The sequence below is a fragment of the Nerophis ophidion genome, linkage group LG03 (assembly GCF_033978795.1).
Source record: "Nerophis ophidion isolate RoL-2023_Sa linkage group LG03, RoL_Noph_v1.0, whole genome shotgun sequence".
NCBI lineage: Eukaryota > Metazoa > Chordata > Actinopteri > Syngnathiformes > Syngnathidae > Nerophis > Nerophis ophidion.
The window spans coordinates 77002746-77029715 of NC_084613.1; the positions used below are offsets into that span (position 1 = coordinate 77002746).

At 39.9% G+C, this 26970-nt stretch overlaps 1 protein-coding gene across 1 annotated transcript in view; it reads left to right on the forward strand.

Moving 5' to 3' along the window:
• Positions 1-17368, forward strand: part of plb1 (phospholipase B1) — a 75341-nt gene extending 57973 nt beyond the window's left edge. The window contains exons 37-43 of the mRNA XM_061893794.1: positions 5720-5785; positions 8927-9021; positions 10150-10231; positions 13934-14038; positions 14132-14227; positions 16726-16800; positions 16883-17368. Of these exons, the coding sequence (XP_061749778.1) occupies positions 5720-5785; positions 8927-9021; positions 10150-10231; positions 13934-14038; positions 14132-14227; positions 16726-16800; positions 16883-17146 (783 nt within the window). The 3' untranslated portion in view covers positions 17147-17368. The remainder of the gene's footprint in view (positions 1-5719; positions 5786-8926; positions 9022-10149; positions 10232-13933; positions 14039-14131; positions 14228-16725; positions 16801-16882) is intronic.
• The last annotated feature ends 9602 nt before the right edge of the window (positions 17369-26970 follow it).

The window sequence follows — 26970 nt, forward strand, 5'->3', positions numbered from 1 at the left end:
GGAGGTATGCTTGGGATACTTGTCCTGTTGGAAGGTCCAACGTCTCCCAAGCCTCAGCTTCGTCACTGACTTCATGACATTTGCAGCTAATATATCCTGCTAGGAAATAAAAATTCATAATGCCTTGAACGCGCTGGAGATTCCCGGTACCTGAGGCAGAGAAACTGCCCCAGAGCATGATTGACCCCCCACCATGCTTAACAGTAGGCAAGGTGTTCTTCTCTTTGTAAGCTTCATTTTTTCTCCTTCAGACATAACGTTGATTCATAGGCCCAAAGAGTTCCAGTTTTGTCTCATGACTCCATAGAACAGTTTCCCAAAACCTTTGGGGTTTGTCCAGATGATTTTTGGCATACTGGAGTCTATTTTTCTTGTGCCTGGTAGTCAGACGTGGGGTGCGCCTAGGAGTTCTGGCATGAAGACCTTCATCTCGTAGTGCGTGCCTTATTGTCTGGGACGAAACCTACGTTCCCCGCTCTGCAATGTCCTGTTGTAGTTCCTCAGCTGTTACCCGGGGGTTTTTCACCACTGTACGCTTCAAATACCGGACAGCAGTTGCACACAGCATCCTCTTTCTACCACGCCCAGGTAGTGTTTCCACTGTGCCTTTAGCTTTAAACTTGCGAATTATGCTCCCAAATGTGTCTCTTGGAATGTGTAATGTCTTTGCTATTTTCTTATATCCATATCCTTTCTTATGAAGAGAAATTACCTCCTCTCTTGACTTCTTTGACCACTCCCTGGACTTCACCATGTTGCAAATACACCATTGACTATCTACAAGATTCTGACTGTCACAGTCTTTTTCAATCAGTTTAATTGTTGCTTGTTATGGTTCTAATCACATCTACAGGTGTTTTCAACACCTGATTGAAAAGACCTTATTCAAATTCTGTTCTTAAGAGTTATGATCTTTCAAGGGGTTGAATCATTTTGTCAATGAGATATTAAGAGAAATGACACTGTTTGGTATGTTACAAAATATAATTTTGTAATTCAAGTTGCATTTGTCTATTTAATGCATTTTTATTTGATATGACTATAGACAAAATACGGAATAAATGTCCTACTTGTTAAAACACCAAAATTGTGTGGGGGTTGAATAATTTTGATCACAACTGTACAGCAATATTAATAATATTCCGCTTAAAGCCCGTAGTTTGCTTTCAAAATATGCAGGGCCTTCTGCGACAAGGATGATGCAACATGTTTATTGTCCTTACTTGTGTTGTCTAATGTCCTCCTCTTCAAGAGCTGACAAATGATATCACCCTCCAAACAGCACAAAGCAATGCAGTGTGTAATAATGGAGCTTTGTCAAGTCCAAAATGTTTTTTTTGTGCCCTGGTGGGACGTGAAGCAGACATGGCGTCCCTTTGAATGGAGGCATTATGTTCCGTCTTCCTCCTCCAGGCTTGTTACACAGCGTCAGACCTTGTTTGTTGACACAAACAACGCACAAGTCAACACACTCTGACCTCCCCTCAGATTTGCCCTCTGACACGATGGCCGCCTTTTGGAAACAACTCAACCAGGGCTATATTTAACTAGGGCCAAATATTTCCCAGGAATGAAGTGAAGTGAAATACATTTATATAGCACTTTTCTCTAGAGACTCAAAGCATTTTACATAGTGAAACCCATTATCTACATCTTTGAGCTACATTTTTAAACCAGACTAGGTGGCCATAGGACGAGGGTGTCAAACGTATGGCAAATTCAAAAAATTAAAATCTTAAGTGTTATAATGAAGGCAACACATGATGTAAGTGTCTATATTAGCTACATTAGCCTACTATCAAAGGCTGGCGCAAATCTTCGTTGACAGAAATGTTGTATTTAATTTTTTACTCTACACCAGGGGTCGGGAACCTTTTTGGCTGAGAGAGCCAAGAATCCGAATATTTTAAAATGTATTTCCGTAAGAGCCATATAATATTTTTTTCAACACTGAACATACCTAAACACGTGCATTTTTAAGTAAGACCAACATTACTAGAGTATAAAAGGTCTCTTATTCTTAGTAATAACATTGATATTCTGAAGCTAACTGTGGAGGGGGGCGTGGCCTGCGGGTCTGCAGCGAAGCGGGGTGTGCCGGGACCGGCCTCGAAATCAGCGACAGGTGCGTAGACAACCCACCTGGGCCTTGTTATCTAATCATCTGTCGCTCTGTTATAAGCAGCAGCCAGGAGAAGAGACAGGGTTGGAGCTGGAGCCAGAGTGCGAGCGACAACGAAAGAGAAAAAGACAATTGCTGGAAAGCAACTGAGAGACTTATTGAAAAATTAAAAAATATTGTAACCCCGAAACAGGCTCTCATGTCGGTGCTTGGTGGTCTGAAGAACCCCCAGGAGGGCAAGCCCTAAAAAAAAATAAATAAATAAAAGTGCGGTAGAAAAAGGATGGATGGATTCAAATGCATGAGCATGTTTAATATTTTGAACGTTATTTTTAACACTTTGATCACAAGTGGAATTAGTCATTACTTATCATGTTAAGCAGTGTTAGCTCAGATTTATCCGAGAGCCAGATGCAGTCATCAAAAGAGCCACATCTGGCTCTAGAGCCATAGGTTCCCTACCCCTGCTATACACAATTTTGCAACATTGGCAATCATGTACGTTAGGTGTCAGAGCTTGGTCCGCATTGCTGGCAGTAAGTCGGACACGTTTCCAGTGAGGGTTGGACTTTGTCACCGATTCTGTTCATAACTTTTATGGACAGAATTTCTAGGCGCAGTCAAGGCGTTGAGGGGTTCCGGTTTGGTGGCCGCGGGACTTTTTGCAGATGATGTGGTCCTGATGGTGTCATCTGGCAAGGATCTTCAGCTCTCACTGGATCGGGTGTGAAGCAACCGGAATGAGAATCAGCACCTCCAAGTCCGAGTCCATGGTTCTCGCCCGGAAAAAGGTGGAGTGCCATCTCCGGGTTGAGGAGGAGACCCTGCCCCAAGTGTCGGAGTTTAAGTACCTCGGAGTCTTGTTCACGAGTGAGGGAAGAGTGGATCGTGAGATCGACAGGCGGATCGGTGCAGCGTCTTCGGTAATGCGGATGCTGTATCGATCCGTTGTGGTGAAGAAGGAGCTGAGCCGGAAGGCAAAGCTCTCAATTTACCGGTCGATCTACGTTCCCATCCTCACCTATGGTCATGAGCTTCGGGTCATGACCGAAAGGACAAGATCACGGCTACAGGCGGCCAAAATGAGTTTCCTCCGCCAGGTGGTTGGGCTCTCCCTTAGAGATAGGGTGAGAAACTCAAAGTAAAGCCGCTGCTCCTCCACATCGAGAGGAGCCAGATGAGGTGGTTCGGGCATCTGGTCAGGATGCCACCCGAACGCCTCCCTAGGGAGGTGTTTAGGGTACGGGAAGAGCTGGACGAAGTGGCTGGGGAGAGGGAAGTCTGGGCTTCCCTGCTTAGGCTGCTGCCCTCGCGACCCGACCTTGGATAAGCGGAAGAAGATGGATGGAGGGATGGATGCAAATTATTAGTAAAATTGAGGCTTCTCAGATGATGAGATAATTTCTGGAAATTACAGGCTCAGAATGGCCAAAGGTATAGACGTGTGTGTGTGTCCAAGTTTAAGGACACAAGGTTTTGTAAAGGAAATTAAATGAGCTAAAATATACCTACAAACGAGACATAATGATGCAATATGTACAAACAGCTTGCCTAAATAGCATTTTAGATTGACCAAATATGCCTGATAAGCACTTCAGCAAATCAATAAAATCAACAAAGCTCACCTTTGTGCATTCACGCACAGCATAAAACGTTTGGTGGACAAAACGAGATAAAGAAAAAATGGCATAAAACACGTCTTTCTGTGGCAGCATCGGAGAAAGTCTTACATGTAAATCAAATCAAATCAACTTTGTTTATAATGCACATTTTAAAATTTACCACAGGGGTAGCCAAGGTGCTGTACAATACACAACACAAACAGACCACGATAAAAGAAATAAAAAAATACAATGAAACATATAAAATATTTTACAGTAACGACGCATTCATTGCTGTTAATTAACTGAATTTCCGTAAAGTAAGAAAAATGTATTTAAAAATATATTTTTTCATAGCTAGAACATTCAAAAACTATTAATTGCATTTTAAATGTATTTTTCTTAACATTATGGAGATCTCTAGACATTAAGTAACATTCTTTAATCATTTTTACACTCTTTTAATCCCATATAACAGTGTCTTTTTTCACCAAGTACCACCTCAGAAAAAAACCTGGCTCTCCAACTACTACAACAATGACCAACACTAAAATACAAAAACAAAAACAGTGGCATTTCTAACAAGTAGGAAGATTTGTGTCATTTTTGTCTCCTACAGAAAATATATTAAAACCAAAAACATGTTTTTTTTTCATCTTTTTCCATTTTCACACATCTCTGAAAGAGGTCCAGGGAGCCACTAGGGCGGCGCTAAAGAGCCGCGGGTTGCTGACCCCAGTTTACAGCAAATACAAAAATATTTTACAGTAACAACGCATTCATCGCTGGTAATTAACTGAATTTCCGTAAAGTAGGAAAAATGTATTTAAAAATATATATTTTCATAGCTAGAACATTCAAAAACTATTAATTGCATTTTAAATGTTTTTTTTTAACATTATGGAGATCTCTAGACACTAAGTAACATTCTTTAATCAGCTTTACACTATTTTAATCCCATATAACAATGTCTTTTTTCACCAAGTACCACCTCAGAAAAAAACCTGGCTCTCCAACTACTACAACAATGACCAACATTAAAATACAAAAACAGTAGCATTTCTAACAATTAAGGTTTGTGTCATTTTTGTCTCCTACAGAAAATATATTAAAACCAAAAACATGTTTTTTCTTCATCTTTTCCCATTTTCACACATCTCTGATAGAGGTCCAGGGAGCCACTAGGGCGGCGCTAAAGTTCTAGAGCCGCAGGTTGCTGACCCCAGTTTACAGCAAATACAAAAATATTTTACAGTAACGACGCATTCATTGCTGTTAATTAACTGAATTTCCGTAAAGAAGGAAAAATGTATTTAAAAATATATATTTTCATAGCTAGAACATTCAAAAACTATTAATTGCATTTTAAATGTTTTTTTTAACATTATGGAGATCTCTAGACATTAAGTAACATTCTTTAATCATTTTTACACTCTTTTAATCCCATATAACAGTGGCTTTTTTCACCAAGTTCCACCTCAGAAAAAACCTGGCTCTCCAACTACTACAACAATGACCAACATTAAAATACAAAAACAAAAACAGTAGCATTTCTAACAATTAGGAAGGTTTGTGTCATTTTTGTCTCCTACAGAAAATATATTAAAAACCAAAAACATGTTTTTTCTTCATCTTTTTCCATTTTCACACATCTCTGAAAGAGGTCCAGGGAGCCACTAGGGCGGCACTAAAGAGCCCTCAAAACAACTTGGTATCACTTTCATTGATAATTGCGTTGAACATTTTAGTCACAGCAGACATACAGTATCAGTCTATTGTGGGATAGAATGTTTTTGGTCACTGTTCTGTATGAAAGGCATTGAGGCGGAAACGGGTGTTGACCTCGAAAATATTGCTGCTTCAGAGGTAGGTAGCATGAGAGCTGCGTGAAAGGGTGCATACATGACGCTTTGTTGGCTGTTCTGCAAAATCTCGCAGAACAGCGAGTAATCCACTCTTGCCACCGTTACTGACGTTTTTTTCCTACCACTCGCAGGCGTCCTTGTCACCTAAGAACTTCAGCTACCACTTGATGATGAGTTTGGATATGCTCTACAAAGAGGTGAGATCATGCACAAAAAGAACAGCATTTGTCAATACACGAGGAACAGCCAACTTCCATACGTGTACCAACGGTGTGGAACTGGTGTATTATTTGCCTTGGTATTCTGTCATTGTTTTTACATTCCTGGGGGGATCTCGCGTGAGAGGAAGAGTGGGGAGTTAATGGTCTTGCAATACAGTCGGCTGAAAATGACACTAAGTGCCAGTCCACACAGCAACTGACTCTGTGGTCAAATTGCCACAACACACGTTTTTAAGATATTCAACACTCTACTGCCATCCGGTGGATCAATTCATCACGTTTCATGTGTCAGGTAAACCGCGACGAATGGGGCTAAATAAATCCCCTTTCAATCAATCAATCAATCAATGTTTATTTACAAACCCCGTTTCCATATGAGTTGGGAAATTATGTTAGATGTAAATATAAACGGAATACAATGATTTGCAAATCCTTTTCAACCCATATTCAGTTGAATATGCTACAAAGACAACATATTTCATGTTCAAACTGATAAACTTTTTTTTTTTTTTTTTTGCAAATAATATTTAACTTTAGAATTTGATGCTAGCAACACTGTTGCGATCCGTGACTCGGATCTTCACATATTATTGTTTATTTTTCCATCTTTGTTCTCATTCTCTGTTTGATCCGTTTACCTCCCTTTTAGTCCATCACCATGGTTACTTATTAGTTTCAGCTGTTACTCCCGGTTCCTGCACACCTGTTCTCTACTAATCACCTTCCCTTTATAAGCCTTCCTCTTTTCATTCATCGGCCTGGGACTCTAGTTTGTTTTCACAGTACGTCTGCTTTGCACTTTTGCTTAAATGCAATTCCTGTATTATTCTCGCGAGCTCTCACGCTGCGCAATTTTATTCATTCTTAGCTCTCATGCTAAATGTTTTGTTTTCCCCTTTGTGTGCCTATGTGCCAGTTTAGTTTAATATTTGTTTATCCTAGCTTTCGTGCTAGCGTCTTTTGTTTGCCTTTTCTAAGCTCCAGCATTTTTGTTTTCTAGCCCCTTTTGTTATTCATATAAATAGTCAAACCTTACCTTTGCTGTGTTCTATTTCAACGCATTCTCGAGGGAATTGAACCCGGCACCACGATGCCGAACAGACGTAACAAACACTTGACAAAGAAGTTGGGAAAGGTGGCAATAAATACTGATAAAGTTGAGGAATGCTCATTAAACACTTATAAGGAAACATCCCACAGGTGTGCAGGCTAATTGGGAACAGGTGGGTGCCATGATTGGGTATAAAAGCAGCTTCCATGAAATGCTAAGTCATTCACAAACAAGGATGGGGCGAGGGTCACCACTTTGTAAGCAAATTGTCAAACAGTTTCAGAACAACATTTCTCAACAAGCTATTGCAAGGAATTTAGGGATTTTACCATCTACGGTCCATAAAATCATCGAAAAGTTCAGAGAATCTGGAGAAATCACTGCACGTAAGCCATGATATTGCGGACTTTTGATCCCTCAGGCGGTACTGCATCAAAAACCGACATCAGTGTGTTAAGGATATCACCACATGGGCTCAGGAACACTTCATAAAACCACCGTCAGTAACTACAGTCGGTTGCTACATCTGTAAGTGCAAGTTAAAAATCTATTATGCAAAGCCAAACCCATTTATCAACAATATCCTGAAACGCCGCCGGCTTGGCTGGGCCCGAGCTCACCTAAGATGGACTGATGCAAAGTGGAAAGGTGTTCTGTGGTCTGACGAGTCCACATTTCAAATTATATTTGGAAACAGAGGACGTGGTGTCCTCCAGAACAAAGAGGAAAATAACTATTCGGATTGTTATAGGCGCAAAATTCAAAAGCCAGCATCTGTGATGGTATGGGGGTGTATTAGTGCCCAAGGCATGGGTAACTTACACATCTGTGAAGGTACCATTAATGCTGAAAGGTCCATACAGGTTTTAAAGCGACATATTTTGTCATCCAAGCAATATTATCATGCACGCCCCTGCTTATTTCAGCAAGACAAGTATTACAACAGCATGGCTTCATAAAAAAAGCGTGCAGGTACTTTCCTGGCCCGCCTGCAGTCCAGACCTGTCTCCCATCAAAAATGTGTGGCGCATTATGAAGTGTAAAATACGACAGCGGAGACCCCGGACTGTTGAACGACTAAAGCTCTACATAAAACAAGAATGGGAAAGAATTCCACTTTCAAAGCTTCAACAATTAGTTTCCCGAGTTCCCAAATGAGGGCTTCACGGTGGAAAAGGGGTTAGTGCGTCTGCCTCACAATACGAAGGTCCTGCAGTCCTGGGTTCAAATCAAGGCTCTGGATCTTCCTGTGTGGATTTTGCATGTTCTCCCCGTGAATGCGTGGGTTCCCTCCGGGTACTCCGGCTTCCTCCCACTTCCAAAGACATCCACCTGGGGATAGGTTGATTGGCAACACTAAATTGGCCCTAGTGTGTGAATGTGAGTGTGAATGTTGTCTGTCTATCTGTGTTGGCCCTGCAATGAGGTGGCAACTTGTCCAGGGTGTACCCCGCCTTCCGCCCGATTGTAGCTGAGATAGGCGCCGGCGCCCCCCGCGACCCCAAAAGGGAATAAGCGGTAGAAAATGGATGGAGTTCCCAAATGTTCATTGAGTGTTGTTAAAAGAAAAGGTGATGTAACACAGTGGTGAACATGCCCTTTCCCAACTACTTTGACACGTGTTGTAGCCATGAAATACTAAGTTAATTATTATTTGCAAAAAAAATAAAGTTTATGAGTTTGAACATGAAATATCTTGTCTTTGTAGTGCATTCAACTGAATATGGGTTGAAAATGATTTTCAAATCATTGTATTCCGTTTATATTTACATCTAACACAATTTTCCAACTCATATGGAAACAGGGTTCGTATATAGCCCTAAATCATAAGTGTCTCAAAGGGCTGCACGAGCCACAACGACATCCGCGGTACAGAGCCCACATAAGGGCAAGGAAAAACTCACCCCAGTTGGACGTTGATGTGAATGCTTTTGGTGTGCCCCCCCCAGGGTCTAACATAATAGTCCTTTCTACTGTATTAGCACTCCAAGATCACCATTTATTCTACTTGTATAATCTATTCATGTGTGTGAATGTATTCACGTGTCCATGCGTACATTCTGTAGGTTCCCAGGACCATCGTCAACATTTTGGAGATTCTGCAGATTGAAGGCCTGCGCAGGGTGAAGACGGATACCCTCGGGTGCAACGTGTTACAACCGTATGTTGATTGTTTATTGGGTAACACTTTAGTATGGGGAACATATTCACCATTAATTAGCTGCTTATTAAAGTAACTGTCATGCCCAGGAAATCATGTTTTGTTTTGGTCATGTTATGTTTTGTTTTTTGGACATTCAGTTCTTGATTTTGCACTTCCTTGTTTTCTTTGTTTCCATAGCAACTCATTAATTTTCACCTGGTCCTCATGTCAAGCCCTTGTCCTCAGCCCTCACACCTGTTTGTTAAATTTCATAGCATAGTATTTAAGCCAGAGTTACCAGGTAGTCGGCCTGGCAACTTCCCACTTTACCCACGTATACCTCAACTACTTCATGCCATTCCATGCTGTTCGTTTTTTTCCACGCCACGTAAGTTTTGCTATTCATGCCACAGTGCAAGTGTTTTTTGTTCATGTTTATAGTTTGTAGCCGTTGTACTAGTCTTTTGTTTTTTCATTAGTCAAGTTTGTTCTCCGCCTTTGTGCGCGCCCTTTGTTTGCCTTTTTTTTTCTAGATTATTAAATAAAAATGTACTTACATTTACCTAAGTTTTGCTATTCATGCCACAGTGCAAGTGTTTTTTGTTCATGTTTATAGTTTGTAGCCTTTGTACTAGTCTTTTGTTTTGTCATTAGTCAAGTTTGTTCTCCGCCTTTGTTTGCCGGTTTTTTGTTTTTTTTTAGTTTTCTAGATTATTAAATAAAAATGTACTTACATTCACGTCTGGCTCGTGCAAATTTTCCTTTGCATCGAAGAAACAACCCGAGTCCATGTCCATGTTTGACAGTAACAAAGACTTAATTCAGAGTTATTTGGACACTAGGGGAACATATAAGGGTTAGCGTTAGGGTTACTAATAAGCAATAATTCTGTGGTTATTGAGGGAAGACTCTTAGTTAATGGCTTGCTGGTTGTATAATGAGGCCATGCAGAATAAGGCATTAATAAGTACTTAATAATGACTAATGAAGAGACAATATGTTACTAATTTGCATGTTAATAAGCAACTAATTAATGGTGAATATGTGATCCCCATACTAAAGTGTTACTGTTTATTGTTTTATCCAGGAATTTTCATTACATGTCAGGGTTAAAATTATTTTTTTTATTGTTTTTTACACCTTCAGGTTGGGTTGTCCATGCTTTATGCTGCCCAGTGACGACTCTCTGGAGCTGCATGAAGTCAAGAGGATCAACCGAGAATTGCAGGTTAGATAGCTTCACGTGTAAAAATAAATTGTAATCCATTTTATTTTGCAGGGGGGGGGCACACTGTCATGGGAAACTACTACTTCTGCAAGGTGGTACCGTATCGGTTCAAATCTGAATGGTACCCATCCCTGAATGGGTGAATGCTCCAAAGCATCCACACATATGGGTTTCTACACCAAAATTCATCTTTTTATTATTATTCAACAACTTCTCTTTGTCTCTAGATTTTGGCACGCTCTACCTTTTACATTTTTCAAACCGTTCCAGCTTCAAACTATTTGGGAATCGCAGGCTTTCCCTTGACAAATTCCTAAAATTCCCAGACTTTCAGGCATCTGAGGCATTTTTCCCATTCAAAATTAATTGGCCATTTTTCACATTTCCACCATTTACACATTTTTCTACATATTCAAACCATTCCCCCTTCAACACATTCCACCACCCTAGAAATTCAAACTACTCTTTTTCCAAGTTCAAAAAAATTCTAGGATTTTCCAGAATTCTTGGTTTGTATGGCTGTTGATCAAGTATGTCTTGCAGTCACTTCTGTGTGTCTACAGAAGCCAAAATATAACATTTGACTAGTCTGGCACGCTGTTTGTACAAGTTGTAGAGCACGCCCTGAAATTCGGGAGTCTACCAGCAAAATCGGGAGTGTTGACAAGGGGCAGCATAGCTCGGTTGGTAGAGTGGCCGTGCCAGCAACTTGAGGGTTCCAGGTTCGATTCCCGCTCCCGCCATCCTAGTCACTTCTGTTGTGTCCTTGGGCAATACACTTTACCCACCTGCTCCCAGTGCCACCTACACTGGCTGAAATGTAACTTAGATACTGGGTTTCACTATGTAAAAGCGCTATATAAATATAATTCACTTCCCTTCACTGGCATTAAATTTTCATATTCAGGTGCGGGCCACAAAATAGCCTCTGGTGGGCCGCAAATGACCCGTGGGCCGCGTGTCTGACACCCCTGTTTTAGACCATTCTAGTTTTTTACCATTTTGATAAAAAATCCCACTTTTTCCTGAAATTCATATGAAAATCAATGGGACATTCTTCAAAGTTCCACGATTCCCACATTTCTCATCTGATTCAATCTGTTCCGACTTCAAAATATTCAGCCTGTTCAGGAAGTGTGTACTCTACTTCAAAATCCCATCCATCCATTTTCTACCGCTTATTCCCTTTTGGGGTTGCGGGGGGCGCTGGCGCCTATCTCAGCTACAATCGGGCGGAAGGTGGCGTACACCCTGGACAAGTCGCCACCTCATCACAGGGCCAACACAGATAGACAGACAACATTCACACTCACATTCACACACTAAGGCCAATTTAGTGTTGCCAATCAACCTATCCCCAGGTGCATGTCTTTGGAAGTGGGAGGATGCCGGAGTACCCGGAGGGAACCCACGCATTCACGGGGAGAACATGCAAACTCCACACAGACAGATCCCAAGCCTGGGACTGAACCCAGGACTGCAGGACCTTCGTATTGTGAGGCAGACGCACTAACCCCTCTGCCACCGTGAAGCCCTCTACTTCAACAATTCTAAAAAAAAAAATCCAAGATTTCAGTTCAACTTTAGCATTGGCGCATTCACACGCAATTCCTTCAGCAGTGACGAGCTGTCAGGGTAGGCAAGTGAGGCAGGGCCTCACCTGCCACCAGGTGGCTTAACCATGAGATGTTCCAAAACGAAGTAATAAAATAAAATAAGTTTTAATATTTCTCTTTTGGTTTATGCTTTCTATGTGATTTTGGTGTGGTTGCTGTATATTTTGATAATTTTCATGGTCGATATCGCGGAAATTCCTTGTTTCCTGATCAAAACAATGCAGCAGATGAGAAGTGAGGCAGAGACAGGTGGTGCCTCCACGGCTACACACAGTGTGTATTGGGCGTGTGCGTGCAGGGGGCGCATGCTTGTTGCCACGTGGAAAAGGCAGGTCATGAGGCAGCAAGTACCTCTGCCTCAAGGTAGGGGTCGATATATTGTCAACTTGCAGTTCAATGCCTCAGCAGTACTGACTCGCCACACTGGGAGAAGAGGGGGCGCGCAAGCTAGCAGACACAGGTCTCTCCAGCGGAAGCTAGCATTTTTTTATTTTTTTTTAAACTGTATTTATAACAAACATGGCATTTTTATCAGAGTAAGCCAGCGGTTGTGGGTGTTTTTTGTCAGATGCAAAAATATTGTTTGATTTCTTGGAATGAAGTTGAATTAAATGATTGTTTCTGCCAATATGGAGGATTATATAATGTATCCAAGATGAAATACTTCTCTAAACTGGACTTTAAGACAAAATGAATGCGATCATCCAAAGTAGGTTTTCATGGAGGATAGCTATTGCTGCTTCAGATACAAATACAGAAAGGTAATATACACTCACAATACTTGATTTAATTTGTTAAAAGCAAATGGGACCAAAAAGTATTTAATAACGACTTTATCAAATACTTTTTGGACCCATTTATCATATCATATAATATCATTATGATAACGTTTTTATGAAAGCGAATAACTCCTTTTTTTCCCCCCTGTTACTCAAATGTGCAACCTGAATCAACAATGACTAGAGCGGAACACATAAATTTAAGAAAAGAAAAAAAAAAGAAGAAAAAAAGTATGTACGCCTCACCTGGTGTTTAGTTCACCGCACATCACTGTCCTTCAGGAATTTTCCCGTCCAAAGGCAAAACCCAATAACTACATTTTGGTCAAAACTGAGCTGATAATTTTGGAGTTCCTAGGTGATATGCTTTACATTAGTGTATGCGATATTGTAATTTGTTCCGTAAGTAAGCTGTTACGCGCATGGCAGGACCTAGCAACTACCACATAACCGCGTAGATACAACAGAAAAACCTAGTATCTCAAGGGACCAATCGGAGCTTCTTTGTCAGTCCTTAATGAGACATTTGCACGAATGGGGGCCGACGGTCAACCTGATTATGTGATATTATGGCACGAGGGGATATTTGGAAGATTGGCCCAGGACGTTGCAAGCACCTTCATTAAATGTATTGTTCTTGATTCTTCCCCTTGCATACTCTTTTGGGCAGATAACTGTGGAGGTCCAAATAAAAACTGGACGCTGTACACGGCTCTTGCCCAATGTGCAAACGCAGAATGGGGCCCACCCGAGATTGTAATAAAATATCTGGAGAAAGGGCACACGTTCATGAGAGCAGATTCAATCCATGGCTCAATCGGCGAGAAAATGAAAGCTCAAGAAAACATCTATAGGTTTGATGACTTTGTAGATCTTTGTAAGACAGCATCAAGATAGATTGGTTTTCCTTTGTTTTCTCAAAATCAGCTAGAAGTGAGTTACTAGGTTTTGCCTTTGGACGGGAGAATTGCCTTGTCTAGTTATTATTAAAATACCTGCTGTAAAAAAGTATTCCGCCCGGTCGCTAACATTAAAACAATTTATAAATACAAATATGCTATGCTTATATTTTGAAGCTTACTTTGCATTGAACAGGAAGTGTGACAAGGGAGAAGTTAATGTTTCACGCTGCCGAGCGATAATGAAAAAGTTAACAATCCTACAACATTAACAAAACAAGAAATGGCCTTTATAGCTCTCAAACATTTTTTTTTGTGGACACAAATGACATAAGAAGGCACTTTTTAGTCATAAAAACAACATAAAGAGTCAGTCCACAATTCTGGTTAATTTGTGGTCTCTTCCAGATGGAGACGGAGAATTTGGCCTCCAGCAGTCGCTATGACAACAGGGAGGATTTTGCCGTGGTGGTGCAGCCTTTTTTTAAAAACTCCATCATTCCTTTGAACGCTGTAAGCGAACACACACACACACACACACACACACACTCCTATTTAGTAGTGAAGCAAAACCATTCACACAATAGCGTGTGCTCTCATCTCCAGGATGGCAGACCTGACGTCACCTACTTCTCTGTGGACTGTTTCCACTTCAGCGAGAGGGGGCACGCCGACATGGCTGTGGCCATGTGGAATAACATGGTGAGCAAGGATGGACGAGTCGGAGCGCTCGGGAAGGACACGGTCGTGCTGCAGCCTCACGTGGAAAAAAACTCTTAGGGCAGGGGTAGGGAACCTATGGCTCTAGAGCCAGATCTGGCTCTTTTGATGACTGCATCTGGCTCTCGGATAAATCTGAGCTGACATTGCTTAACACGCTTAATGAATAATTCCACTTGTAATCACAGTGTTAAAAATAACGTTCAAAGTATAAAACATTCTCATGCTTTTTTTATGTTCAAGAAGTTGCATTAATGGTAAGAAGTAATTTATTTATTATTGGTTAGTGTGGGGCTTGCCCTGCCGGGGGTTCTTCAGACCACCAAGAGCCTGTTTTACGGTTACAATATTGTTTTATTTTATTTTTCTCTCAGTTGCTTTCCAGCAATTGTCTTTTTCTCTTTCGTCCTCACTCGCGCTCTGGCTCCAGCCCCAACCCTGTCTCTCCTCCTGGCTGCTGCTTATAACAGAGGGACAGTTGATTAGATAACAAGGCCCAGGTGGGCCATCTACGCACCTGTCGCTGATTTCGAGGCCGGTCCTGGGAACATCCTGCTTTGCTGCAGGCCACGCCCCCTCCACAGTTAGCTTCAGAATAACAATGTTATTATAAAGAATAAGAGACCTATTATACTCTGGAAATGTTGGTCTTACTTAAAAATGCACGCGTTTAGTTGTGTTCAGTGTTAAAAAATATATAATATGGCTATTAGGGAAATACATTTTAAAATGTTTGGCTTCTTGGCTCTTTCAGCCAAAAAAGGTTCCCGGCCCCTGTCTTAGGGTTTGAACGCAGTCTGATCTGGTTCCAAATTTCACATAAGAAAAACATAAAAGGGAATTCATCTGTTCCAGGGTCAAGCTCTCGCCTATGTAAAACAGTACAGGCATGTACCGACATGCTACTTACAAACCCCAATTCCATATGAGTTGGGAAATTGTGTTAGATGTAAATATAAACGGAATACAATGATTTGCAAATCATTTTCAACCCATATTCAGTTGAATATGCTACAAAGACAACATATTTGATGTTCAAACTGATAAACATTTTTTTTTTTTTGCAAATAATTATTAACTTTAGATTTTGATGCCAGCAACACATGACAAAGAAGTTAGGAAAGGTGGCAATAAATACTGATAAAGTTGAGAAATTCTCATCAAACACTTATTTGGAACATCCCACAGGTGTGCAGGCTAATTGGGAACAGGTGGGTGCCATGATTGCGTATACAAGCAGCTTCCATGAAATGCTAAGTAATTCGCGAACAAGGATGGGTCGAGGGTCACCACTTTGTAAGCAAATTGTCGAACAGTTTGAGAACAACATTTCTCAACGAGCTATTGCAAGGAATTTAGGGATTTTACCATCTACGGTCCGTAAAATCCTCAAAAAGTTCAGAGAATCTGGAGAAATCCCTGCACGTAAGCGATGATATTACGGAACGTTGATCCCTCAGGCGGGACTGCATCAAAAACAGACATCAGTGTAAAGGATATCACCACAGGTGCTCAGGAACACTTCATAAAACCACTGTCAGTAACTACAGTTGGTTGCTACATCTGTAAGTGCAAGTTAAAACTCCGCTATGCAAAGCAAAAACCATTTATCAACAACACCAAGGAACGCAGTTGGCTTCGCTGGGCCCAAGCTCAGCTAAGATTGACTGATGCAAAGTGTAAAAGTGTTCTGTGGTCTGACGAGTCCACATTTCAAATTTTATTTGGAAACTGTGGACGTGGTGTCCTCCAGAACAAAAAGTAAAATAATCATCCGGATTGTTATAGGCGCAAAGTTCAAAAGCCAGCATCTGTGATGATATGGGGGTGTGTTAGTGCCCAAGGCATGGGTAACTTACACATTTGTGAAGGCACCATTAATGCTGAAGGTTTTGGAGCAACATATGTTGTCATCCAAGCAACGTTGTCATGCTTATTTCAGCAAGACAATGCCAAGCCACGTGATACAACAGCGTGGCTTCATAGTAAAAGAGTGCGGGTACTTTCCTGGCCCGCCTGCAGTCCAGACCTATCTCCCATCGAAAATGTGTGGCGCATTATCAAGCGTAAAATACGACAGTGGAGACCCCGGACTGTTGAACGACTAAAGCTCTACATAAAACACGAATGGGAAAGAATTTCACTTTCAAAGCTCCAACAATTAGTTTCCTCAGTTCCCAACCGTTTATTGAGTGTTGTTAAAAGAAAAGGTGATGTAACACAGTGGTGAACATGCCCTTTTCCAACTACTTTGGCACGTGTTGCAGCCATGAAATTGTAAGTTGATTATTATTTGCAAAAAAAAATAAAGTTTATGAGTTTGAACATCAACTATTTTATCTTTGTAGTGCATTCAACTGAATATGGGTTGAAAAGGATTTGCAAATCATTGTATTGTGTTTATATTTACATCTAACACAATTTCCCAACTCATATGGAAACGGGGTTTTGTAAATATGCCTTGTTGTTTTTCTTTCCAGCTGGAGCCGGTGGGGAAAAAGCAAACGTATAATCTTTTCACAAACGCCAGAAATAGAATCAAGTGTCCCACAGAGGTATGAAATCACAAGTTGACTGTTTCCCCACACTGTTTTTGTTTATCTATTGTGCTTACTGTACCTGCAACATCTGTTGCAGGAGCATCCTTACATCTTCACAAAAGTCAACAGTAGGCCCAGTGTGGACACCAGCACCGCATCACCACCAACTCACAGCACGCCCACCGCAGCCGCGCCACCAACTTGCCCCGAGGGTGTGCCGCTCTGGCTGGGTGCAGTGTTGGCTGTTTGCGGCCTCCTCCTGGGCTGGGGCCTCACCTGGCTGCTCTTCACTTGCAAGGCCAAGAGGAGCAAGATGAGGATGAACGCGACACGAGTGGAGATGAAGAGCGCCTTGTTTTAAAACATGGAACACAACCCTCCTGACGATGGGAAGTCACCTCTCCACACGACAATCACAATGATCACCCTTTAAGATGGCGCGTGAATTTACTGTGGCAGGTTTTTACTTGATCTCATGGAGATAGTGCAGGTATGCCGAGTCCTCAAAGTCAAGTACTGTACAATATCCTGCATCTCCCAATTTAACTGTCATATTCAAATGTATTAAAAAAATATTATTTTATTAGAATTATCTAAGTGTCTCAGTGGCCTAGTGGTTAGAGTGTCCGCCCTGAGATCAGTAGGTTGTGAGTTCAAACCCCGGCCGAGTCATACCAAAGACTATAAAAATGGGAGCTGTTACCTCCCTGCTTGACACTCAGCATCAAGGGTTGGAATTGGGGGTTAAATCACCAAAAATTAATCCTCGGACGCGGCCATCTCTGCTGCCCACTGCTCCCCTCACCTCCTAGGGGTTGATCAAAGGGATGGGTAAAATGTAGAGGACAAATTTCACCACACCTAAGGTGTGTGTGACAATCATTGGTACTTTAACTTAACTTTAACTAACAAATACATTGACAACCCAATCAAGACAAATCAAATTAAAAAGTGCTAGTCTTCCGAATAAAATATCTATTTTGTTTAGTTTTCGAGTCCAATTTGAGCCTATATAGCAGGGGTCGGGAACCTTTTTGGCTGAGAGAGCCATTAAAGCCAAATATTTTAGAGTGTATTTCCGTGAGAGCCATATAAGGGACGGCGTGGCGCAGTGGGAAAGTGGCCGTGCGCAACCCGAGGGTCACTGGTTCAAATCCCACCTAGAACCAACCTCGTCATGTCCGTTGTGTCCTGAGCAAGACACTTCACCCTTGCTCCTGATGGGTGCTGGTTGGCGCCTTGCATGGCAGCTCCCTCCATCAGTGTGTGAATGGGTAAATGTGGAAGTAGTGTCAAAGCGCTTTGAGTACCTTGAAGGTAGAAAAGCGCTATACAAGTACAACCCATTTATTTATAATATTTTTTAACACTGAAAAAAAAATGTATGCATTTTTAAGTAAGACCAACATTTTGAGAGTATAATAAGTCTTATTTTTGTTTTATTACATTTTCATTCTGAAGCTAAGCAATAATAAATAAAATACTTCATACCATTGATGCGACTTCTTGAACAGGTGTGGTAGTAAACGGATGGATGGATTAAAATGCATGAGAATGTTTTATATTTTCAACGTTATTTTCAATACTGATTACCAGCGGAATTAGAGAGGGCCGGTTTATCTGATTTTTAGGAACACTAATACAAAAACTCACAATACTGTCTGATTGAATGCTAAAAAAAAGTTGTGAGAGACTGTCTTAAAAAAAACAGAATAGTATTTTAAATTTTTTTCACTGAACGAGACACCCAGAATGTACATGAATATAAAGCATGTGGGAATTACAATATAAACTATGAACGATTAAACACTGAATATTGACAACATATGAACGTCACACCACCTCTCGATCGACATATTTTACAATCAAACAATGCAACAAAAATGCAACAAACACAGCGAAATATGAAAATGAAGGGTAAAAAAAAAACACTTACAATCTGATACATCACTAAGCTTTAGAACTTTGTTGTAAAAATGTCTTTACGCATCTGTCCCTGACACCCGCATTTCAGGTTGACTGCTCTGGAAACACTCTGTGGAAACGCTCACCACCCACACTGATTGGTGCCTCGTCTGAGCTACCGTGACTTAGATTACCACAGTAACAAATTAGATTAGCATAGTAACTAATTAGATTACCATAGTAACTATATCATGCAAAAGAGCAGATTTCAACCATTGAAATACTTTGTATAGTTCAAGACTCGCGGTAATTTGAAAACATCACTGCACACCATAATGGCAGCTATAATTTCCATATTGAAGCTCTAAAAAAATTATTTGGGAATGTCCGGCGGGCCTGATTGAAAAGCATAACGGGCCGCAGGTCTGGTGTTAAGCAATGTCAGCTAAGATGTATCTGAGAGCCAGATGCAGTCATCCAAAGAGCCACATCTGGCTCTAGAGCCATAGATTCCCTACCCCTGCTATATAGCCTCATAGTAAGTTATGTAATTATTTGAATTACTGTATTTTACGGACCATAGAGCGCACCGGATTATAAAGCGCACTGCCAATGAATGGTCTAGTTTCGATCTTTTTTCATGTATAAGGTGCACCGGACTATAAGGCGCAATGCCGATGAATGGTCTAGTTTCGATCTTTTTTGACATATTAGGCGAACCACATTATAAGGCGTATTGTCGATGAATGGTCTAGTTTCGATCTTTTTTCACATATAAGGCGCATTGGATTATAAGGCTTTAAAGGAGTCATAATCATTTTTTTTCTAAATGTAAAACACTTGGGGTCTACATAACATGTAATTGAGTTTCTTTGGTCAAAATGTTGCATAGATGATGTTTTACAGATCATCTTCAAGCTGTTTTCTGACAGTTGCTTCCAGATGCGACGTTTTGTGGGCGGGCGGTCTTACATACATGACTCACCTTCGGCAGCGTCTTCACTCCGTCATCTTTGTTGTAGCGGTGTAGCGTGCAAGGACGGTAGTGGAATAAGTGTCAAAAGATGGCGCCGACTGTTTTAATGACATTCAGACTTTATTTCAATCAATAACAGAGCTGCATACAGAAACATCAACAAGGCCAGAAATGTGTCCCGTGAAAAACCGTCCGACCAGAAATCTGATAACTAAAGTTCCTTGGGTGAATAATGTAAACTCACCACACAGGTATGTTTTAGCGCTTTCATGGCGAGTTCACTGACAGATATAACTTTACACTAATTTATGTTAAAAATGGCAACAACGGGAGATAGAGAAAAAGAAGAAGCTTATCGACTAAGGTGTCTTCACGGACTACAAAGGCGGATAAGCACAATTTTTCAGGATTCATGCAGATCCCAAATACAAATCAGCAGGTACCAGAAGGTAAGAAAATTTGCTTTTGCATAATATTGCAAAACAAAACGCCAGATAATATGTCTTACCTTATACACACCATAATAATACTCCCATGTTTAATGCGCCGACAATCCATCAAGCGGTGCGGCTTCATAGCTTGCAGAAGTCATAAAAAACATTTTGATATATTTTTTAGCATTGTGTGTAATGTTATATATTTTCAAAAGAACATATAAAATGTTAATGTTGTTTAATTGAGTCATATTGCCATCATATTGCAGTCCACACATATCTCTTATGTTTGACTGCCATCTACTGGTCACACTTATCATTACATCATATACCAATGAAAATTGTTTTGAGGTCGGTAAGCAAAACCAGAATTATTCCGTGCATTAGGCCCACCAGGTTATCTGTCGAGTTTTGAGAAAAAAAAAAGATTAGAATTGCACCTTGTGGTCCGGAAAATACGTTATGTAACTTTTTAAATGTATTGCTTTGCTCTCACATTTTCTTTACAATACGTCAAAAATGATTTTGTGTGTTTGAATGCATTTTATTGTGTCAAGACAAAATCATTCCTACTAATTTATTTTGTAAATTGTATTTTACAAAACGGCTAAAGGAACTAGAGATGGGACAGTCGGGAAATCATTTTGTCAGAATATTTGTTTATAAGTTATCACACAACTTTATGTTCCATTGAGTTCAGGCCCCCTGCGAGAAGACAAAAGCTGTCTTTCATCTTATCAAGCAAAAGGCTTGTAAAACGCCACTGTGTGTGATGGGATACGACATGGAGGTGTCGGTTTCTTTGATCTATTGACAGCCACAGGAAACCCCAGAGATCTACAAAGCAGAGAGGAAGCAGACCTGATGTAGCTCCAGGCACCTTTTCTTTGAACTGTTTATGACCGAGTGCAACAGCTATTAACGACCCCCTTCCTTTAGAAACAGCTGCAGCTATGTTATCAGAAAAGGCCCAAATAAAAGATGCGTGGAACTCCCTCGTCAGAGCGTGGTGTGAGACTGTACGAAGTTGCAGCCCAGATGTTTTTCCTCATGAGCTAAATCGAATCCTGTCTCTGTTAGATTTTTTTTGCTTCTTGTCTTGCCTAAAAGATGTCATCAGTGTTTGAACCTGACCAATTTAGTCTTGTGAATGGTTCTTTTAAGTGAACATAGACTTAGACTTAGACTTAGACAAACTTTAATGATCCACAAGGGAAATTGTTCAACACAGTAGCTTAGTTACAATGATGGAAAGTGTAAGGACGGAAAGGACAATGCAGGTATAAATAAACTAGGTATAGCAATGTAAAATATAACCTATCTGCGAATATATACAATATATACTTATCATGTGTACAGTATACAATATATACAGATATAATATGTCTATAACATAAATACAATATATATATACAATATACAATATAACATGAGAACAGATTTGCATTTGTGAGCAAATTGTTAGTATCGGTAATCGAATAGTTTAGGAGCTGTTTTTATGCACCTGTAGATATGTCACCCGACTGAAAACTGGGCTAAAAATGAAACTTTCTAAATGTATTTTTAGTAAAAAAAAAATTTTTGTCAATGAGTTACTATTTTGAAATTGTCATTCACTTTTATGGTTCATTGTTCTGATGTATGTTAAGCGTACACACACTAGTTATGGTAGTACACTTTTGTATTTACATTTTTTATTCTGTCGTATTTTTTATTCTAATTTTAATTTACACTTTTATATACAAACACGTCATTGTCTTACTTGTAGATTTTTTAAATTTTGCATCTGTACTACTAAAATGCTATATAGTTCTTTAGGTTGGAGAAAATTCAAACCAGGGCTATCACTGTCTACGCAAGGGTATAGGGGACCAAAAAAATATATATAATTTTGACCCAAATCTTACAGTGGCTATGAGTGATTGTTTAGTTGCTATATAAAAAAAACCAACTACAATAACAAGCCAGTCTTTTGAACGGCCCTACAAGATCCGACTCCCTTTGAAGAGCCATCATTCCCATCTCTAAAAGGAACAAAATATGCTTCCATTTTATTTCTACAATAGGCTGAGGGCTGCAATTTGGGCTGCAACCTGTTTAAAAGTTTGTGGATTATTCGATTGCAATTTTTTTTTTTAATACCATGCAAATGCAAAATATATTCATTGTAAATTATAAGTAAACTATTTAAAAAATAAATGTATAAACATCAAATATATTTTAATCAAATGTTACTGCAGACGTAAACGTCCAAGTAGACATACAACAGTATATTAAAAAAATATACAGTATATATATATATATATATATATATATATATATATATATATATATATATATATGTCTTGATTGGATTATCCAGAGAATAGTGCTCGATACCGTGGTAGAGCGCAATATGTAGGTGTGGGAAAAATCACAAGACTACTTCATCTCTACAGGACTGTTTCATGAGGGGTTCCCTCAATCATCAGGAGATTTTAATGGAAGCATTCACATACAATGGTTTATATAGGGCACAGAGTGGGTGGGTACAGGCAGGCGTAGGGTGTGGTGATTGGCTCATGTGTTACCTAGGAGGTGTTTCCGTCTGTGAAGGCATGTTGAAATGATTTCACTGCGCTTGTTGAGGGATGATAGATCTGGATGATATATAATAAACAGTTTCTCTTTTAAGCATAGGTTGCATCTTTTATTACCACTGTTGTAAGGTGTGCTGGATGCAAGAATTTGCCATGTTATTGAATATTCAACATTATTGTCTTTGAGGTTCCAAATGTACTTGCTGAGTTCTGTAGAATTCCGCAAAGTCTGGTTTCTAAAGGAGGCGTTGTGATTATTCCATCTTGTTTTGAACGCTCCTTCGGTTAATCCTACGTACGTGTCAGATGTGTTAATGTCCTTGCGTATTGCCTTTGCTTGGTAAACGACTGATGTCTGTAAGCACCCTCCGTTGAGAGGGCAATCAGGTTTCTTGCGACAGTTACATTCCTTATTGGTTTCTGGGGGTAGGCAGTCCTTTTGCAATTGCTTTGTTGTGGTTTGAAATGATTTGTTGTATGTTATTCATACAGCTGTAGCTCAATTTAATGTTGTTCTTGTTAACTATTTTTCTTAGGGTGTTGCCTTTGGGGAAGTGTTTGTCGATCAGAGTGAGGAACTTGCGGCCGATGTTGGTTGAGACATTTTTACTGGATGGCGGATTGTACCAGATGATGTTGTTTCGTTTTCTGCTCTTTTTTGGTTGGTTTCCTGGAGTGGGTTCATAGGTGAGGGTGAAGTTGTATCCGCTTTCATCAAGTGCTTTCTGGTACGGGGGGGTTGCTTGGTCGATATATAAACCATTGTATGTGAATGCTTCCATTAAAATCTCCTGATGATTGAGGGAACCCCTCATGAGACAGTCCTGTAGAGATGAAGTAGTCTTGTGATTTTTCCCACACCTACATATATATATATATATATATATATATATATATATATATATATATATATATATATATATATATATATATATATATATATATATATATATATATATATATAAAATACCCTGAAGAGCAAAGGGAATAAGCAGTAGATAATGGATGGATGGATGACATCATTTGTTGAACTATGACAATACACAAATTAGAAGCAACTAATTAAATGAACTATGACATCATTTGTTGAACTATGACAATATACAAATTAGAAGCAGCTAATTAAATGAACTTTGACATCATTTGTTGAACTATGACAATATACAAGTTAAAAGCAGCTAATTAAGGCCAGTGTATATGTTTCTTTTACTTTTTATTCATAGCTGTGTGTAGAACTGGCTGGTTGCATCAGCTCTGCTATTCTAATGTCTTTAATGTCCTTTGTGTTATTTGATGTTTGATGTTTCCCTCTAACAAACAAGTAAGAGGGATATGTGCTATGGCTATGAGTTGGATTTTTTCCCTTGACCTCAGTCTGGACCCCTCTCCAGGGGCCCAGGCTTAGACCGATTTTTTATTTTTTATTTTGTATTTTTTTCTCCCATTCCCCCCACTTATTTAGTATCTCACCTTTTTTGTAAGGGCCGCCGCAAGTTGGCAGACCCGTCAGCGATCCTGTTCTTTCTCCCTGTAATGTTTGTCTGACCTTGAATGGGATTGTGCTGAAATTTTTAATTTCCCCTCAGGGATTAATAAAGTATGTCTGATTCTGATTCTGATTCTTAATGGTTTGATAAAAACAGACTATCTTTGAATCTCAGTAAAACTAAAATAATGTTATTTGGTAACAGTAGAAAAGAGCATCAGACACGAATATAAATAGACGGAGTATATATTGAAAGGGTAAGAGAAACCATTAATAGATGATAAAATTAACTGGAAATCTCATATACAAAACATACAACATAAGGTGGCAAAAAACATTTCAATAATGAATAAAGCAAAATACACCCTGGGCCAAAAATCACTTTATATTCTCTACTGCTCGCTACCATATCTGAGTTATTGTGCAGAAATATGGAGAAATAACTACAAATTTGTGCTACATTCGTTAACTGTGTTATAAAAAATATCAATTAGAATAATACATAATGTTGGATATAGAGAACATACAAACCAATTATTTATTGAGTCAAAAATATAAAATCAGAATCAGACATACTTTATTAATCCCCGAGGGGAAATTTAAATGTTCAGCACAATCCTATTCAAGATCAGACAAACATTACAGGGAGACTGAACAGGATCGCTGACGGGTCTGCCAACTTCCGGCGCCCCTTACAAAAAGGTGAGATACAGGTAAACAAGTGGGGAGGGAATGGAAGAAAAAAAATTGAAGATTAAAATAAAATACAATAAAACATTCAGTCTAAGCCTGGGCCCCTGGAGAGGGGGTCCAGACTGAGGCCAAGGGGGAAAAAACCCAACTCATAGCCATAGTAGACATCCCTCTTGCAACATCAAACATCAAAGAAAACAAAGCACATTAAAGACATTAAAAGAGCAGAGCTGATGCCACCAGCCACTTCTACATACAGCTATGAATTAAAAGTAAAAGAAACATACCGTGTTTCCTTGAATTTCCGCCGGGGCGCTAATTAATTTAAAACCTCTTACTCACTCCTGCGCTTACCAAAGGCATGCAGTAAAAATTTGAGTGTGATGTAAGCTTGGACCTTAAATCCTACTGAATAGCTCTTAAGCTTCTTCCCTTTATGTAATTTCAAATTACCGGTATTGAAATCAGCCTCCTCCATTTTGAAAATGATGACAGGGGAAGTGTCACTCGTGATGTCACGAGTTTGACCAGGCGGTAATGCTAAGCATGCGCTAATTATTTTGGGAAGCGAGTTTGACCCGGCAGTAATTCAAGGCAGTCGCATACTACATGCCCTGCGGCAATTCAAGGAAATACGGTTCACGCTCTGGTGGCTCGATGATTTGGTAAAATTGCAAACAGCTAAAATGATGTACAAAGCAAATTATAACCTACTACCAAAGAATGTACAACAATTCTTCTCAACTAAAGAGGAGAAATATAACCTTAGAGGAAAATCTAATTTAAAACATGTGTATGCACGTACAACACTTAAAACCTTTAGCATATCAGTATGTGGAATTCAATTATGGAATAGATTAAGTAAAAGTTTGACATTGTACTGATATGATCCAGTTTAAGAAGATGTTCAAATTAATAGTGCTTACAAAGTACAAATAAGAAGAATTATGAGAAACACTTTCAACCTTATTGAAAATAAGATATTCTTCATCTCAGTATGTTGGTAATGACTGAATTTATTAATTACATGTTACAGAACTGTTGTGTTACTCATTCACGGATGCCATTTTACTATTTTGCTGTAAAATGGGTCAGTAATTGAATGTATATATTTGTGGGCGCTCTGACGTGGGAAAGGGGTAGGATTAAAGTGTTTAAAAAATTAGCGGACAATGGATGTCCGCTAATTTTTTGCAACTTAACGCCAAAAAACGGAAATGCTGATTATCAGTCCTGCTAGACACCGACCTCTATTTAATAATACAACTTTAACATTTGACAACCAAATAATAAAACAAGGTGACTCGGTAAAAAATCTGGGTATTATCTTCGACCCAACTCTCTCCTTTGAGTCACACATTAAAAGCGTTACTAAAACGGCCTTCTTTCATCTCCGTAATATCGCTAAAATTCGCTACATTTTGTCCACTAAAGACGCTGAGATCATTATCCATGCGTTTGTTACGTCTCGTCTCGATTACTGTAACGTATTATTTTCGGGTCTCCCCATGTCTAGCATTAAAAGATTACAGTTGGTACAAAATGCGGCTGCTAGACTTTTGACAAGAACAAGAAAGTTTGATCACATTACGCCTGTACTGGCTCACCTGCACTGGTTTCCTGTGCACTTAAGATGTGACTTTAAGGTTTTACTACTTACGTATAAAATACTACACGGTCTAGCTCAATCCTATCTTGTCGATTGTATTGTACCATATGTCCCGGCAAGAAATCTGCGTTCAAAGGACTCCGGCTTATTAGTGATTCCTAAAGCCCAAAAAAAGTCTGCGGGCTATAGAGCGTTTTCCGTTCGGGCTCCAGTACTCTCGAGATGCTACCTCAGTAGAAGCATTTAAGTCTCACCTTAAAAATCATCTGTATACTCTAGCCTTTAAATAGACTCCCTTTTTAGACCGGTTGATCTGCCGCTTCTTTTCTTTTTTCTCCTATGTCCCCCCCTCCCTTGTGGAGGGGGTCCGGTCCGATGACCATGGATGAAGTACTGGCTGTCCAGAGTCGAGACCCAGGATGGACCGCTCGTCGGGACCCAGGATGGACCGCTCGCCTATGTATCGGTTGGGGACATCTCTACGCTGCTGATCCGCCTCCGCT